The sequence below is a fragment of the Ursus americanus genome, chromosome 2 (assembly GCF_024610735.1).
Source record: "Ursus americanus isolate L20-20 chromosome 2, mUrsAme1.1.p, whole genome shotgun sequence".
NCBI lineage: Eukaryota > Metazoa > Chordata > Mammalia > Carnivora > Ursidae > Ursus > Ursus americanus.
In genome coordinates, this window is record NC_142128.1 from 65,562,273 (window position 1) to 65,578,390 (window position 16,118).

The 16,118-nt window shown below is 51.3% G+C and overlaps 1 protein-coding gene and 1 long non-coding RNA gene across 6 annotated transcripts in view; one reads left to right on the forward strand and one right to left on the reverse strand.

Annotated features, from left to right (window-relative positions):
- Positions 1 to 4,974, reverse strand: part of SLC60A1 (solute carrier family 60 member 1) — a 30,081-nt gene extending 25,107 nt beyond the window's left edge. The window contains exon 1 of one of the 2 annotated variants that reach the window (XM_087856623.1): positions 4,669 to 4,974. In XM_087856623.1, coding sequence (XP_087712749.1) covers positions 4,669 to 4,898 — 230 coding nt within the window. In that variant the 5' untranslated portion in view covers positions 4,899 to 4,974. The remainder of the gene's footprint in view (positions 1 to 4,668) is intronic. The other variant, XM_045787525.2, reaches the window with a different exon arrangement.
- LOC123785678 (uncharacterized) lies at positions 4,708 to 15,119 on the forward strand. Of its 4 annotated transcripts, XR_006777710.2 has the most exons (7): positions 5,070 to 5,571; positions 5,969 to 6,050; positions 6,220 to 6,320; positions 7,434 to 7,613; positions 9,018 to 9,173; positions 13,389 to 13,495; positions 14,446 to 15,119. It is a non-coding gene; the product is annotated as an uncharacterized LOC123785678 (long non-coding RNA). The 4 variants fall into 4 exon arrangements; XR_015722091.1 differs by lacking the exons at positions 5,070 to 5,571; positions 9,018 to 9,173 and adding an exon at positions 4,708 to 4,839; XR_006777707.2 differs by lacking the exon at positions 9,018 to 9,173 and having other exon boundaries at positions 13,310 to 13,495.
- Positions 15,120 to 16,118: the final 999 nt, after the last annotated feature.

The window sequence follows — 16,118 nt, forward strand, 5'->3', positions numbered from 1 at the left end:
ACTTGTTGGATGAGTGAATTAAGGGGCAGGATGGGTTTTGAAAATTTTCAGTTTTGAGATTCTTTTTTTTTAATTAAAAAAACTGAGATGGGGCGCCTAGCTGGCTCAGTCAGTGGAGTGTACGACTCTTGACCTCGAGGTTGTGGGTTTGGGCCCCACATGGGGGTGTAGAGACTACTTAAAAAAATAAAACCTTAACAATTTTTTTAGATAATTTACATACCATAAAATTCATCTACTCAAAGTGTATATAGTTCAGTGGTTTTTAGTATATTCAGAGCTGTGAACCCATCACTACAATCTAAGTTTAGAGCACTGCCCTCACCCAGAGAGAAACCCTGTACCCACCGGCATCACTCCCCATTCCTTCTCCAAACGCTAGGAACCTACCACTCTACTCTCTGTATCTATAGATTTTCCCCTTCTGGACTTTCATAGGAATGGAACCATATAGCATGAGGCCTTTTGTACCTGGCTCCTTGCCCTTAGCATGATGTTTTCAAGGTTCCCCCGTGCTGTAGCGTATAGAAGAACCTCATGGATTTTTCCTGCTGAAAGCTGTTCTACTGTAGTAGCCATTTTGTTCGTCCGTCCATACGTTGAGGAACTCCTGGTTGGCTTCCACTTTTTGGCTATTATGAATAATGCTGCCGTAAACATTCTTGTGCAAGGTGTTGTGTTGACATGTTTTTGGTTCTTTGAGGCATATGCCTAGGAGAGGCATTGCTGGGGCATATGGTAACTCCCAGGCTGAGATGAGTTTTTAAAGCAAGAATCATGTCTGGGGCCAGACCCCCAGCAGGCTTTCAGCCCAGGTTTGTTGCATGCCGAAACGTGGACAAGCTGCTGGAGGGAGAGGCAGAGTCTTTCTAGATGGGAGACCAACCGGGGCTCAACTCAGAGGATGAAACTGGCTTTTGTACTGTGTTCCAGGTACTTCAGGGGGCCAGCGTCTTGGGGAAGCAGGTTTGACAGCGGCCTGGGCAACCTTGCATGGAAGGAAGACTGGGTTTCATGCAATGGGCAGGAGGGAGTCATAGCTGGGTCTTGGGCAGGGCAGGACTTGCAGGCATAGGGAAAACTAAAGGTAGAGAAGGAGACAGTGAGTGGGGTAGAGGGGAAGGACTCAAGCCTTCAATTAAGAGGGTGCATGCAGGGGAAAGGCCAAGGTGAGGCTGGGAGAAGGCCGGGGAAGGTCTGAAAGCCATTTATCTACCCTGATGCCTTTGAGATAAAGGGGTCCCCCAAACTGCCCAAGGTGGTTAGACAGGTCCCCAAGAAACCAGGAAAAAAACAAACCCTAACCTTTTATCTAAATACCTCTTTCTCTTTCCTATCTGACAAAGCGTATACCTGTGCACGCTGCCAGCTAGGGGACTTTGTGTTCTTCTTTGAATGACTCCCTGCTCCCGATAAGCAAGATCTTTCTTTTTTTCTTTCTTTCTTTCTTTTTTTTTTTTTTTTAAGATTTTTATTTCTTTATTTGACAGAGAGAGAGAGAGTATAAGCAGCAGGAACGGCAGGGAGAGGATAAGGGAAAAGCAGGCTCCCGCTGAGCAAGGAACCCAGTGTGGGGCTCGATCCCAGGACTCTGAGCCGAAGGCAGACACTTAACTGAATGAGCAACCCAGGCGCCCCAAGCAAGATATTTCTAAGGGAATTCTAGTCCAGATTCTTCTGACCCTAATTGCGCTCATCTCCCTCTTGGCCCCCCACATGGTGGCTTCCTTCAAGATTTCTCTCTGTGCTGGAAGCTGGGGGTGGGGGATGGGGGTGGGAGGGTGGGCCGTATCCTACCCTGAGCAGAGAGCTCCTGTCCTGTCCTGTCACGCACTCTAACATCCAAGGCTGTCCACACGCAGACCCTCCAACGCATGTCCCTACAGAGGCATCCAGAAACCCTCTTCAGCCCCGGTCGTCAGGCTGGGCCAAGCAGTAGGCAGGGCTTAACCTGGGCTGCCACAACAGTTGACCAACCCCCGCCCCCACCCCCTCACAAGTACCAGCCTGGCGCTCTAGTACTAGCGGGTAATCACTTAAGCTGAAAAGCTTGTTGGGTGGGGGGGGTGGTGGTATTAGCATTTGAATTTGTAGTGAGGTCCCAAGGAGTCAAGCTTTAGCGGCTGGTTTCAGGGCTATTGGGGTTTCTGTTTGTTTTGAGAAATAGGGGATTGTGATGAGCTGTCCAGTTCTTGCTGGTAGTGACTCCCAATGACGCACAGGCCACCCCTGCTGACACATCCTCCATTCCCACTGAAGTCCACTTTGCTCTCAGCCAAGGGAAAGGGTTCCTTCTGACATTTTGTTTTGGGGGCAGGAGGATTGAGGTTCCGAATTTAAATGTGAACCTGAACTGATAGGACTTATGCCCTCCACCCCATCCTAACCCCACCCTCAGATCCCAGCAGGAAGCCCCAGAGGCCCTCGGTTTGGTTTCCTTCCCAGAAGTGTCAGCTCAGGAACCCACAGCCCGTAGGCCTGTGCCTGGTGAGGACCGGGTGTAACTTGTACCCTACCCAGTTCAAGCTGACTACTCATGAAGCAAGAGCCATTTCCCACGTATCTGGTTCTAGAGACAAATGCCTGGGTTCAAATCCTGACTTAATAGCTGTGTGGTATGACCTCGAGCAAGTGTCTTAACCTCTCTGTGCCTCAGCTTCCTTATGTGCAAAATAGAGATTAAAATGGTACTAATCCGTAGGGTTGTGGTGAAGACAGATGAGTCAACACCAGTGAGGTACTAAGAACAGCGCCTGGCATTGAGCAAGAGCTCAGTGAAGTTAGTTGGTACTGTTACCAGTATCATTTTTCTTTCCTCTGAGCCCATGTCCTGCTCCAGGACCCTTTCCACTGCCTGCTCAGAGCTCCTGGCTAGGTAAGGAGCCATGAGGGAGGCGCAGTGCAAGGGAGGAAGACAGGGTCCAGCCGGGTGTGGATCTCTGTTGTTTTCACAAAACCTGGGCTCGCCAACCTGCCATTAGAATTATCCTCATTGCCCCTTCCTGTTCTTTGCACTACACACGTTCCTAAAAAATTCCAGGTAAGGGAGCTTTTGTAAGTCAAAATACTTTTTAAAAAGAAAGAAAGAAAACAGAAAAACGCCCTGCTAGCTTTCCAGTTAAACCTCTAGGCACAATCGGGAAGGACCTCGAGCTTTTTCCTAAGATTTTCCGAATCCCACATGCGTCCAATCCTATATGAAACCCACAGAAAACCAGCGTACACAAGACTTGCTTCTGAAGAGGAGAGTCTTCCATTTATAAGAGAATTTGATAATGGGGCTAATCACTCCCTAATTGATAATGTTTTGTCAGCTGGGTGGCTTAAAGTGGGGTACCTGTGTCCTCTCCATCAGCTCCAGAAGCAAGGTGGAGAGGAAAACCCACCCTCACGGATAGGTGGAGGAGTGAGCCAAAGGGGGAGAGCAATTGGCTCAGAATGCACCCCCCAACCCCCAGATGTTTCTCTGGGATAGCCTAACTGTGGTTTTGTTCCTTGGGCCCTTGGCTTGCTTGAGTCCCTGCAGTTCAGAAAACCACCCAGCCAGGAGCTGGAGCTAGGGAAATCTCCAGCAGCCTCCAGCTTGCAAGTCATCTATCCCCTGCTTTGGGTCTGTTTTCCCAGCTGCACTAGGAGAGTGAATCCTGCTGCCTTTCCAGAGGGCTCTGCGGGGGCGGCCCTGTCCAATTTAAGCCCGGAGATTGAGGCTCTGCAATGATATACAAAGAGGCATCTCTGGGGCCGTGGCAGGCAGAGGCCAGAGCCCTACCCTGGGGGCAGAGGCTAAGGAGGAGTAACACGGGGTGGGAGAAGTGGAGGGGGGCCCTGGCACCAGAGATGGACGGTCACCGTACCAAGCCCTGCATGAGAGGCCCCACGCCTCCCCCACATGGCCCTAATGGTCAGGTCCTGAGTGTCTCAGAGGCAGAAGGGCTTGCCCTTCAGGGGCCAAGGCAGAAACCCTGACTCTCTCTGAAGCAGGACCACACAGACCCCGGCGGCCCCGTGGCCACCCGTGGGGAAGGAAGAGCGTGTGTCAGCTGAAGTCGAGCTGACGGTCTGAGTGGAGCCCGCCCCAGGGCGCTCTGTCAAGCCGCAGCCAGCTCTGGCACCTAGCACGGCCCCTGAGGTGACACTCCCACTCTCCTTCCACCTCACTTTCAATTCCGCCCCCCGCAGCAGGGGCTACCGACCCACCTCCGAGCCGCGGAGCAAGAGGGAGACGCTCCCACCGCCGCCAACTCCATCACCCCGGCCCCGCGGCGCGCGGGCGGGGCAGCGGGTGCGAACCGGGTTCAGCCCCTCGCCCGTGGGAGCGAAGGCAAATAAATAATCCCGAAGTCACCTTCAGTCCCTGGAGAGACTTTTCCGGGGAGAGCCGCGGTGGGGGAGGGAGGCAGCCCTTCAGCTAAGGCGCGGCGCGGCTGGCGGCGCTGGGAGGGGTGGTCGCCGCCGGCCTGAAGGCTGGGGCGCCGGGCAGCCTCAGCCCCGCGGGGGCAGGGACGCGGCGGCGGGAAGGGGAGGGAAGGGAAGGAAGGGAAAGGAAGGGCCGGGAAGGAAGGGAAGGAAGGGAAAGGAAGGGCAGGGAAGGGTCGGCGCGGCCGTGCCGAGGAGCGGCGGGGGTGGGGGCTGGGGGGCTGCGGGGCTCCGGGCGGGCCCGGCACTCACGTCCTCTTGAAGACGCCCCCGAGGGCGCTGCCCAGCAGGAGGCAGAGCTGCTGCGAGAAGAAGACCCAGGAGATCTGGGGCAGCGAGCTGTGCGTCTGGCAGCGCAGGTCCAGCAGCGTGGGCCCCAGGAAGGCGATGCACAGGCCGAAGCTGAAGAAGACGCTCCAGTAGGTGAGCGTGGGCTGCAGGTTGCGGCGGAGCAGCCCGGACACGCGGCCGTCGCAGCCCATGGCCCCGGCTGGCGGGCTGGCTGCTGCTGGCTCCGCGCGCCGGTGCCCGAGTGCCGCGCCGCCAGCGGGAGGGCCGGCCGGGCCGGGGAGGCCGGCGGCCGGGAGGGAGGGACGGGGAGGGGCGGCCCGGCGAGGGCCCCGCCCTCGGGCCGGGGGAGCTGCGTGGGCGCGTCTGCGGCCGGCTGGCACCGCGTCGGGGCCCGCGCCCTCCTAGCGCGGGCCGGGCGCCGGCCTCCCCCAGCTTCCCGAGCCCACGCTCACCCTACCCGGCTGCGGGAGCCCGGCCGCCTGCCGCACTTCGCTCCCACCCCCTCTCCAGCTGCCCGTCCCACCCGCGTACTTGCACGGCCCCCCGGGGGCGGCGGGGCCCGAGCCCCATTGCAGCGCTGGACGAAGTGAGCCCGAGGCGTCCAGGACGCTCACACAGGCTGGAGGGCGGGCTCTTGCAGCGCTGCGCCTGGGCTCGGGGAGCTGCAGTTTCCCCCCCAGACTCCAGCCTGACCTGCGCTTTGCGGTGGAGGAATCGCCGGGCACAGTCCCCTACACTTAGGGGCTTCGTGGACTTCGAGGGTCTGGCAGCGCCCCCATCTTCCCCCAGAATAGAAGACAGAATCACCTACAGACATTTTTTTCTTGAGAGAGCATGCATGGGTTTCCTTAGCATCTCACGAGGGTAAGCACTTTAGACAGAACACCTTAGAAACACCCCATCTTCTCCCTAAGCTCCGCCTGAGAGCGGGTCTTCACCGGCCGCATCTCGTCTGAGCGCTGGACAGGTGTAGGAGGGAGGCAGATGGAGATGTTCTGTCCGGTCTCCATCTCTCTGCTTCCTGGTGGGGAGGGGGGAGGAGGCGGCTGGAAGGAAAGGGCAGCGATCTGGAGGAATCCCAGGAGAAATTGGGAAATAATTCTTTAGGGCGCCAAAGAGTTCTGAGGAAAATTCCTTTTTCTTTCTTTTATTTTCTTTTTCTGGAAAAACCCGGATGGGTTTGTGGGGTGAGAGGTGTTAGTCTCCAGACTGGTAGTTCTTGGAGGAGCCTGCGGCTGACACAGCCTGTCCGTACCCCCAGGTGGCCATGGAATTGGTGAGTCCTGTGTGGCCCAGCTTCTGAGGGGGCCAGGGTTCCTGCACTGGCCCCTGCAGGCAGAGCGGTAAGTTCCAGAGTGTCACCCCCGCTCAGCTGTTGTAGTAGTGGCAGGAGCCATGACATCATGGCCACTGGCCCTCCGGGGAAACCAGAGCTGAAGGGCTGAGGAGAGAGGAGGGTGGGTGCTCTCATGACAGCTTGGCGGAAGGACAGGTAACCAACTTGTCTTGCAGGTACTGGTTGCATCCCACAGTGGCACTCCAGCTCCGGCCCCCTAGACTCTGAGCAGCTGGGAGCAGAGCCCCACGGGCTGTCTGGCTCAGTGGGCCGCATGGTAACAATAATTACTTATTCAGTGGTGGTAGTGCTGAGTCTACACAGGACTCGCGATTCAGTAAAAAGTTATCCTCTGGAAAACAAAAGCTAAAAGAAATCATAACGGAAAGTGTTTGATTGGGTCCTCTCCACCATTCTCGCAGACTTAGTTCTAGAACCACAGAAGCTCAAAGTTGGAAGGAACAATCTTCAACTCGAGTCCCCTCTTCCCGCCCCATCATTGCTGATAAATGCTTGTCGGTCCTGTTCTTGACTGATACCTCTTACTGTTGGGGACCTTACCTATCATTTCCTGTGGCTTCGCTTTCAATGTGAGTCAGCTCCAGTTGTGAGGAAGGGTTTCGAGCTCAACTGATGCCCCTCCCTGTGGCTCCCCGCAGCCACCCGCAGGACAAGGCTAATGGCTCTGGGCATGGGAGTCCTTCACACACATGCCCTGACCCCAGTTCTTGGCTTCTTCAGCCCAAACGCCTGAAATTCTTTCCTAATTTCCTTAGGTGGTACTCCCTGGGTGTATCACCCTCCTTGTTCAGCTCCTCCAGCCACAATGGCAATGACCCTGGTACAGTGAGGCAGCCCGCAGTGTCTGGGCTGCCAGAAGCATTCTATAGCTTGATCTGGGTGGTGGTTACACAGATACAAACATATGTAAAAATTCATTCATGTACAGACATATATAGGCTTAGGACTTGTGTCTTATAATGTAAGCACGTTATGTTTTGATAAAACAGTGAAAAGTAAAAATAAGTAAACAAAACCAAAGTGAGACCTTCTACTGTGAACACAATCCCCAGCCTCCTTGGAGTCAAAGCCTTCCTTCCTTCCTTCCTTCCTTCCTTCCTTCCTTCCTTCCTTCCTTCCTTCCTTCCTTCCTTCCTTCTTTCCTTCCTTCCTGTTGTGCAGGGCCTTTGAGCTGGGACAAGCAGGCAGGGAAACAAGTGCTGCAAGGAGGTTCCTTCTGCCGTGGGGGTGCTTTGAGAGCCCGTGGGGGGAAGCATCTCATTTTGCCTGGGAAGGCTTCATTACCGGACTGCGTGTGGAGGGATGAGTTATGGGAAAAGGTGTTGCTTATTCTCTCTTCTTATTCTTTTCTGTCTCCTCTATTTTTCAGTATCATCACCTTGTCTACCTCCTTCAGGAAACTTTTCTGGAAAAATGCTATCCAACCCCCAAATTCCAGCAAGCCCCTGATCCACTCCTTGCCCCCTACAATCTCCAGTGTCAGCTGTTAGATCCGGGGACTGCCAGCTTCCTCTTCCTGCCCTCCTGCCTCCCCCGCAGCCGTTAAACGGTGAGTTCTTAAGGGCTCGGACTATATTTACCGTGTTATATTATATTTACCAACTCTCCCCACCCCCGTCCAGGTGCCTCATAGAATGCCTTGCAGATAGCAAGTCCTGGATAAATAGCTGGGTACTGAATTATTTGCACATTGCCTTTAAAATTATTTTTGGTTTTTCATTTACATATCTTATCTCCCAATGTTAACAAGTTCCCCAAGGACAGAGGCTGTCCTCTATTTCTTCTGTGTCGACTATCCAAATGTCTAGCCCTTGCCAGGCACCTTGTGGTCATTCTTCAATTTTAACGACATAATCTTGGATGGTCCCTTGGCCACTCTCGGATTTCCCTCCATGTACATTGGAAGGAAATGATCCCTGTCTCTCACTAGCTCTGGAAAGCAGTCTGAGACCCTAAGATAAGGAAAGATTGGCAGAAAAGATCTAGGGGAGTGAAGGGTCCTCAAGCTCTTGCTGCCTGAAATCTGTTTGTCTCAAGGGTTGCCTCCTCTGGGAAGCTTTCCCTAATCTTGTTAGGGCCCCTCCTTGGGCCCCATTAAGTCACTGCTAATCATCTGTGGGCCTCCTCTCCTCCAAGGAAGGGCCCTGGGTTTGGCTCTTCACTGAGTGCCAGGACTAGCTCCTTGGTGAGAGGTGCTTACGTTCTACTGACTTCCACTTAACACCTGGAAGTTGATAAGCAATCCATCAATGGCCTGTCTTGGACCATCGATGGGTGGTCTGCAACCTGGAAATACTTGAGGAGAAAGCAAACAAGATCTAACAGAATGTGAAATAAGAGCCAAGTGCCCTCGCCACCATCCTTTTACATATGTGTCCAAGCTGCCCGAACTCCTTAGTGCATAGAACCAGGAGAACACTTTATCTTCGTTCCTGTTTCTGTCAGAATTGAAAACCTTAAATATTTAAAAAAATGTACAAAAAGAGGGATGCCTGGGTGGTTCAGTCAGTTAAGCATCTTGCCTTCAGCTCAGGTCATGATCCTGAGGCCCTGGAATCATGTCCGCCATTGGGCTCCCTGCTCAGCGGGGAGCCTGCTTCTACCTCTCCCTCGCCCCCCCCCACTCTGCTTATGCTCTCCTTCTCTCTCTCTCAAATAAATAGATAAAATCTTTAAAAAAACGAATGTACAAAAAGAAAAGTTTTGATGATCACAGCCTAGAGGGGGTCACCTGGACTTGGGCCTGCTTTCATGTTTGGCAGAATCCTCTCAGTGACCGTGGGCCTGCTTTGGGTCCCCAGGACCCTCTGGTCTCTGCTTCCCAGACTCTGAGGAAGCCAGGCAGGAGCAGTAGAAGTCTCCAGCTCAAGGTCATTAAGCACGTCTGCAGTTCCTCTAGCCATTGTGGGGAATGAGGCCGCCCCTCCCCTACCTCCGGATTTTATTTTCACAGCCCCACATCATTGCCTTGCTGGCCAGAGTACGCGGAGTGGACTGGCAGGCTCAGTCTGGGGTTGGCATGGGGTGAGTGGCAGACAGCTTGGTGCCAAGGACTGTACCCACATGACCCGGCCACCCTGCCCCACATGAATGCCAACAGCAGAGATGGGTATGTCTACAAAAAGTCTTCTTTGCCAACTATCTGGATGAACCGAGTTATCAGCCTGCACAGAGGGCTGGGGGGTGGTTACTGCAGGTGCCAAGAGGGACTGGAGAGACAGGAGCAGGTGAGATGGCCCAGAAGCATCTTAAGACTGAGACCAGCGGCCACATGCACGCTGGAGAGAATACTGCATAATACCTGGCACTTAGCTGGCGCTGAATGTGTGTTAGTGCTTCAAAGAGCTAGTTGAAGCTAGACTAACTTGGAGGGTTGGAAGGACCCTCTGAAATTATCCTTCCACTCAGAAACCGAATCCCATTTGCCCCACTGCCCAGGGAGCCAGTCAGCCTCAGCTTTAGCATGCCCAGGCTTGGAGTCAAGCCGTGAGATGTGTGAAAACCTGAGCCTTGGTTTCGTTCTCTCTAAAATGGGGAGGATGGGGCACCTGGCTGGCCCAGTCGCTAGAGTGTGAGACTCTTGCTCTCAGGGTCGTGAGTTCAAGCCCCATGTTGAGTATAGAGATTACTTTAAAGAAAAATAAAATGGGGGGGGGAAAAATAATACCCCCCTTACTGTGAGAAAATGTAGACAGGGTGTAATACAGGAGCTGGTATACCAGGTTTTCAATACATCCTCCTCCTGCCCCTCCTTCTTCACAACAACCGCGCACATGGCTCTCCTGGATTATGCAGTAGTCCAGCAGCTGTATGTCCCTGCACCAGCAGCATCAGGATGTCCTGGGAACCTGTTAGAAATGAAGATTCTCAGGGGGCACCTGGGTGGCTCAGTCGGTTAAGCCTTTTACTCTTGATTTTGGCTCAGGTCATGATCTCAGAGTCGTGAGATTGAGCCCTGCATTGTGGAGGCTGCTTAAGATTTTCTCTCTCTCTCCCTCTGCCCCTCTCCCCACCCCTCACCCCTGCTCCTACTCTCTCTAAAAGAAGGAAGGAAGGGAGGGAGGGAGGGAGGGAGGAAGGAAGGAAGGAAGGAAGGAAGGAAGGAAGGAAGGAAGGAAGGGAGGAAGGAAAGAAAGGAAGGGAGAAATTCAGGTTCTCTAGGGGTGCCTGGCTGGCTCTGTCGGTGGAGCATATGACTCTTGATCTCGGGGTTGTAAGTTTGAGCCCCATGTTGGTGTGAGATTACTTTTTTTTTTTTTTAAGATTTTATTTATTTATTTGACAGAGAGAGAGACAGCCAGCGAGAGAGGGAACACAAGCAGGGGGAGTGGGAGAGGAAGAAGCAGGCTCCTAGCGGAGGAGCCTGATGTGGGACTCGATCCCATAATGCTGGGACCACGCCCTGAGCCGAAGGCAGACGCTTAACCGCTGTGCCACCCAGGCGCCCCGGGTGTGAGATTACTTAAAAATAAAATCTCCCCAAAAAAAGAAAGAAAAGAAACGCATATTCTCAGTCCTGCCCCAGACCTGCTGGATCAGAAACTCTGGGGGTGCGCTTCCATACTCTGTTTTGGTAAGCCCTCCAGGGTGCTGAGCTGCAGTACGGTTTGCAAATGACTGCTTTAGAGCCACAAAGGAAAAGTCTAATTCCCGTTCTACAGAGAGCCATTCACTATTTGAAGACATTTTTCAAGTTCTTCCCTGATAAGTTTCATTGTTTCCAGAAACATCCTCTCCACTTCCTTCAGCCATCCCTCCTTGGCCATGTATTCCAAACCCCTTGCCATGCTTTTCTCCAATCATGTCAAGCTCTGATTGTTAGTGACCTTCATAAAAATGGGGTCCCCCAGCACTCCACTCAGTGCTCCTGAGTGGTCTAAGCAGCACCGAGTACAACGGGTTCACTGCCTCCTCCTTTCTAGAAACTTTGACAGCTATTTATTGAGTGCCCACTCTGTGCTAAGCACATGACATATAATAACTTTTTGTGTACATTTTTCAAAGTAGGCGCTATGCCCAACATGGGGCTCGAACTCATGACTCGGATCAAGAGTCACATGCTCTACCGACTGAGTCAGCCAGGCGCCCCTTGTTTACTTTTTTTTTTAATTGAAGTTAAACTTACATAGATTAAAATGCGTAAGTCTTAAGTGAACAAATTGAATTTTTATATGTGTACAAACCCAGGTGACCACAACCCAGATCAAGATACAGAGTATTTCCAGCACCCACCCCGGAGACAGTAGGGTGCCTTCTCAATATTATGTCTGTGAGAGCATAAGTTCATTACTCTTCATTGCTCTGCAGTGTTCCCCCATATACATACACACAATTTATTTGCCTACAGTTTTATTACAGCCAAATGTATAGACACACTATTTACTTATCCCGTCTGCTATTGAGGGGCGTTCAGGTTGTTTCCGGTTTGGAGCTATTATAAACAAGGCTGCTGGGAACATTCATGTGCTTGTGTTTGGGGACGTAAGCACTCATTCTGTTGAGGACAAGCCCAGAAGTGAAGTTGCAAGGTCATAGGATGGGTTTAGCTTTAGGAGCTGCTGGGAAACAGTTACCCAGAGGGATCGTCCCAGCATCCACGCGTCTGGAGTTACAGTTGCTCCACATCCTCCCTTCAGTCATATTCACTTTAACCTTGTGTTGGGAGGACACTAGTTTCTTAGGGGTTTTCATCTGCATTTGTCTAATAACAGATACCGTTCAGCATCTTATATACTTACTGGCCACTTACACATTTTCTTTTGTGAAATCCCCCTTCACGTTTTCTGCCTACTTTTTTTTTTTAAGATTGATGTATTTATTTTAGAGAGAAAGAGCGAGAAAGTGCGAGGTGAGGGGGTGGGGCCAAGGGGGAGGGAGAGACAGAGAATGTTAAGCAGGCTGCACACCCAGCGTAGAGCCCCATGTGGGGCTTGATCCCACGGCCCTGAGATCATGACATGAGCTGAAATCAAGAGTTGGTCACTTAACCAACTGAGCCACCCAGGCACCTCACGTCTTCTGCCTACTTTTAACATTGGGTTGTCTGTCCTCAGAAGAATTATTGAGGAGTTTTTGTTGTATTCTAGGTATGAGTCCTTTCTCAGTTACATATATTATAAACATCTTGTCCTTGTCTGTACCTACGTTATCTTTGATCTCTACAATGACCCTATGAGGTAGGCATTATCATCCCTTTTATATGGATGAGGAAACCGCGGCTGAAGAAGGCGGAGGAACTGGCCCAAAGTCACACAGCTAGAAAGTATCGAAGCTGAGCCCACTCCAAAGTCTGGCTCCTCCCCATGACACCATCTGCCTCGCACATTCACCTCCTACTTACACACCCAAGACTTGTGCACAGGCGTAGAGCTGGCGACATTTTCCCCCAGGAACTGCTATTTTTTTGTTTAAGGTTTTATTTATTTATTTGTCAGAGAGAGAGAGAGCACAAGCAGGGGGAGCAGCAGGCAGAGGGAGAAGCAGGCTCCCTGCTGAGTGAGAAGCCTGACTCGGGACTCGATCCCAGGACCCTGGGATCATGACCTGAGCCGAGAGCCCACTGAGCCACCCAGGCACCCCTCCCCAGCTCGCACTCCCCGGAACTGCTATTGAACTAAGTCTTCCTGTCTTGTCTATGCGCAGTGATTTACCGAAGTCCTATGCTGTACGGGCTTTGGTATATGTGGGAATAACGGGAGGAATGTGGACACAGGAACGGGACAGACCAGCACTAGGTCCTGGCCCCGCACTCGACTGTATCAACTCAGGGCTCGACATCGTCAGCGCAGTTCTCCTCAACTGCAAAACATCACATCCTTACAGTGTTGTGCTGGGAAGGAATGAGAGCACCCTTGAGCCTCTGGTAGAACACCGAGTTCGGTGCCGCCTACACTTCTCAGTTGCCTTCCCCCACCCTGAGCCTCATGGGATTTCCATTTGGGTTTCTCATCCCTGCCAGCACCGTTTGGATCCCAGTTCAGCCGCGCCGCAGAAGGGCTATCCCTCCAGCTGTCCCAGAGTAAGGGTGGCCCCTCACATTCAGAATGGATGGTTACTGATAGTCATCCTACTCATTGAGAAAAATATTGAACACAGTGCACCGTTCTCCGCCCTCCTAATTAACCTTTCATTCAGAGCTCAGGTGAGCTATTGATCCTGCGGGGAGCTCCCCCCCCCCATTGCTACCCAAGGTGCCTGCCTGTGTTCCCTCCATCTCCACTTACCACACTTCCTTGTGATCATCAGCTGGGGTGTCTTTAACGGGGATCGGCTGTCAGCGCACTGAGGCTGGAGATTGGGTCACACAGGAATCCTTCTGTCTCAGGCGCAGAGCGGAGCTCCTGCCTGGTACACAGCAGACATTCGGGAGATATTAGTACACGAATTGGAAGTCTCATTACTAGAAGCTTGAACTTACGAATCAGCTCTGAGGTGAGAAATCATATTCATGGAGGACTTCGTGAGGGATGTACGATTCCCCGATTAGTAATTCTCAGACCTGGCTAGATACTAGAATCACCGGGAAGCTGAGGACAGTCAGCCTCTCTGGTGGATGGGGTCCTGTGCTGGTATTTTGCAAAAGTTCCCCAGGGTTTTCTAATGTGCAGCCAAGGTTGGAAACCACTTTCTCCAGAGAACTGCTCCCATACCCTGGCATACCATTTAGGCCCTGCATGAAAGCGCCCTTGTTGAATTCAACCGGGGCTTCATGCCTAGCTTGAGCGACCCTGCGGTATGTTACGGCACTTATGGTGGGGGTGCTGTTGCCAATAGACCCCTGTAGATGTACAGGAGAGACTCCTGTTGGGCAAGAGAAACAGTGATTCTCCTGAACAGCCAGTTCTTTTTTATCTCGTGGATGCTGCGAATCATTTAATTAACACTTTTTCCAAGCTGATAGAAGCTGCTGGAAAGCTCCTGGCCAAAGTCATGTCCACCTTTATCACCTGTACAGAATTGTATATGTATCACGTGCTGACTTGGTTCCTCTTCATTTTCTGTCCTTTTATTCTCCTTTACTCATTTTTTCCTTTTTTTTTTTCAGTTGAGATATAATACCCCTACCAGAAAATTCACTCTTTTAAAGTGTATGATTCAGGGGCGCCTGCCTGGCTCAGTTGTAAGAGCCTGCGACTCTTGATCTCGGGGTTGTGAGCTCGAGCCCCACGTTGGGTGTAGAAGATCACTTAATTAATTTAAAAAACCAAAGTGTATGAGTCTGTGGTTTTTAGTATAGTGACAAGATTGTGTGACCATCACCACTACCTAATTCCAGAACATTTTCATCATTCCTAAAAGAAAGTCTATCCCCATTAGCAGTCACATCCCCTTTCCCCTCTTCTCAGCCCTTGGCAACCGCGGTCTCCCTTCTTTCCTTATAGATCTACTTGTTCTGGACAATTCATAGACATGGAATCGTATCATATGTGACCTTTTACGTCTGGCTTCCTTCATCGAGCACGTTCCCAAGGTTCCTCCATGCTGTGGCACACCTCAGTGCTTCACCCGTCCTTATGGATGAAGAAGAAATTCCATCACACGGATGTACCACACTTTGCTTTTCCATTCATCTGTTGATGGACATGTCTCGGCTATGGTGAATAATGCTGCTGTGAGCATTCGTGTGCAAGTTCTCGTGTGAACGTGCGTCATGCTCTCGGGCATAAACCCACAGCAGACTGGCCGCACGTATACGCCATAGTGACTCTATGGTTAACTTTTTGAGAATCTTTTCTCACGGAAAATTATTTTTTATCTTGTTGTACTGTACGCCTCTCTGTAAGCCTCTACAAATCCTTCTTTCTGGAACGACGCAGAGTATAAATAAATAAATAAATCCCAAAGCACTCCCAAGCCATCTGTTTGATAATCTGTGCTAGAATTTTGCCAGGATTCTATATTGAGCCGTTTGGTCCGTTGTTTCCAGAAATACCTTCTGTCTCTTTGTGAAAATCAGAACATTCTCTCATCTCCAGTGTCCTCATCGTTTATCCTGGTTGCTTTTCAGTCCTACCTGCAAAAGGTATTTCATGACTCAGGTGTCTAATTCTTTCGAACGTGGCCTCCAGCCCTCAGGAGCAGGGGCAAGAGCTCCCACCGCCTGCCTTCTTGTCTACTTTGTGATACAATTAAGTGTTTGTATGCAAGTACTTCCTGCACTTGGTTAAAACTACTGAACAGAGGGGCGCCTGGGTGGCTCAGTCGTTAAGCGTCTGCCTTCGGCTCAGGGCGTGATCCTGGCATTCTGGGATCGAGCCCCACATCAGGCTCTTCCGCTGGGAGCCTGCTTCTTCCTCTCCCGCTCCCCCTGCTTGTGTTCCCTCTCTCGCAGGCTCTCTCTCTCTCTGTCAAATGAATAAATAAAATCTTAAAAAAAAAAAAACTGAACAGAGGAGCCTATGGGTGAACAGCCCTACCTCGTCCCTTCTCTCCCCTAGTCCCGCTCCTCGGAGGCCACCACTTCCTACCTCTGTTATTCTGGGAGTGACTTTCGTGTCTCTAAATCATATGCTCATGCTACTGTTTCTGGATTTCTCCATTTTAGGCATCTTCTAGTGATTTGTTAACTGGAGAGAATAGGGATTAGTTCACATACATCATCCGTACAACCCCCTTCCCAGCCTCCTCCCAACGTGGTTAGAGAGCTGTTCTTACTTAGTTCCTCTCAATAAAATAAAAATAAATCTGTCGATTACCTTAGCTGTTTCAGGTAACATATTTATATCTTTATTTCTCATCTCATCAGCTCTTGCTAGTTTGGACTCGCTATTCTGCAGGCCAAGGCTACCATCACTCCTACCTTCCCCTTGGGTTCTCCTTCCCAACTTCTGTCTTCTGAACATTTCCTTGAAGTGCTCCATGTTGCTAACGTTATATTCTAACTTTATAACCATAATTAGGTCTTCGTGCTTTGCCTATAGGTTACTTCTAAAAGTTTAAGTCTAATAAATAATTTACATTTGTGACAATGTAAAAACTGATTGTGGCCGAGCCAGCGATGTCTTATAATTACCTTTCCTTTTGTTTGTTTTAGTTTGTCTAGAGTTTGGTTGCC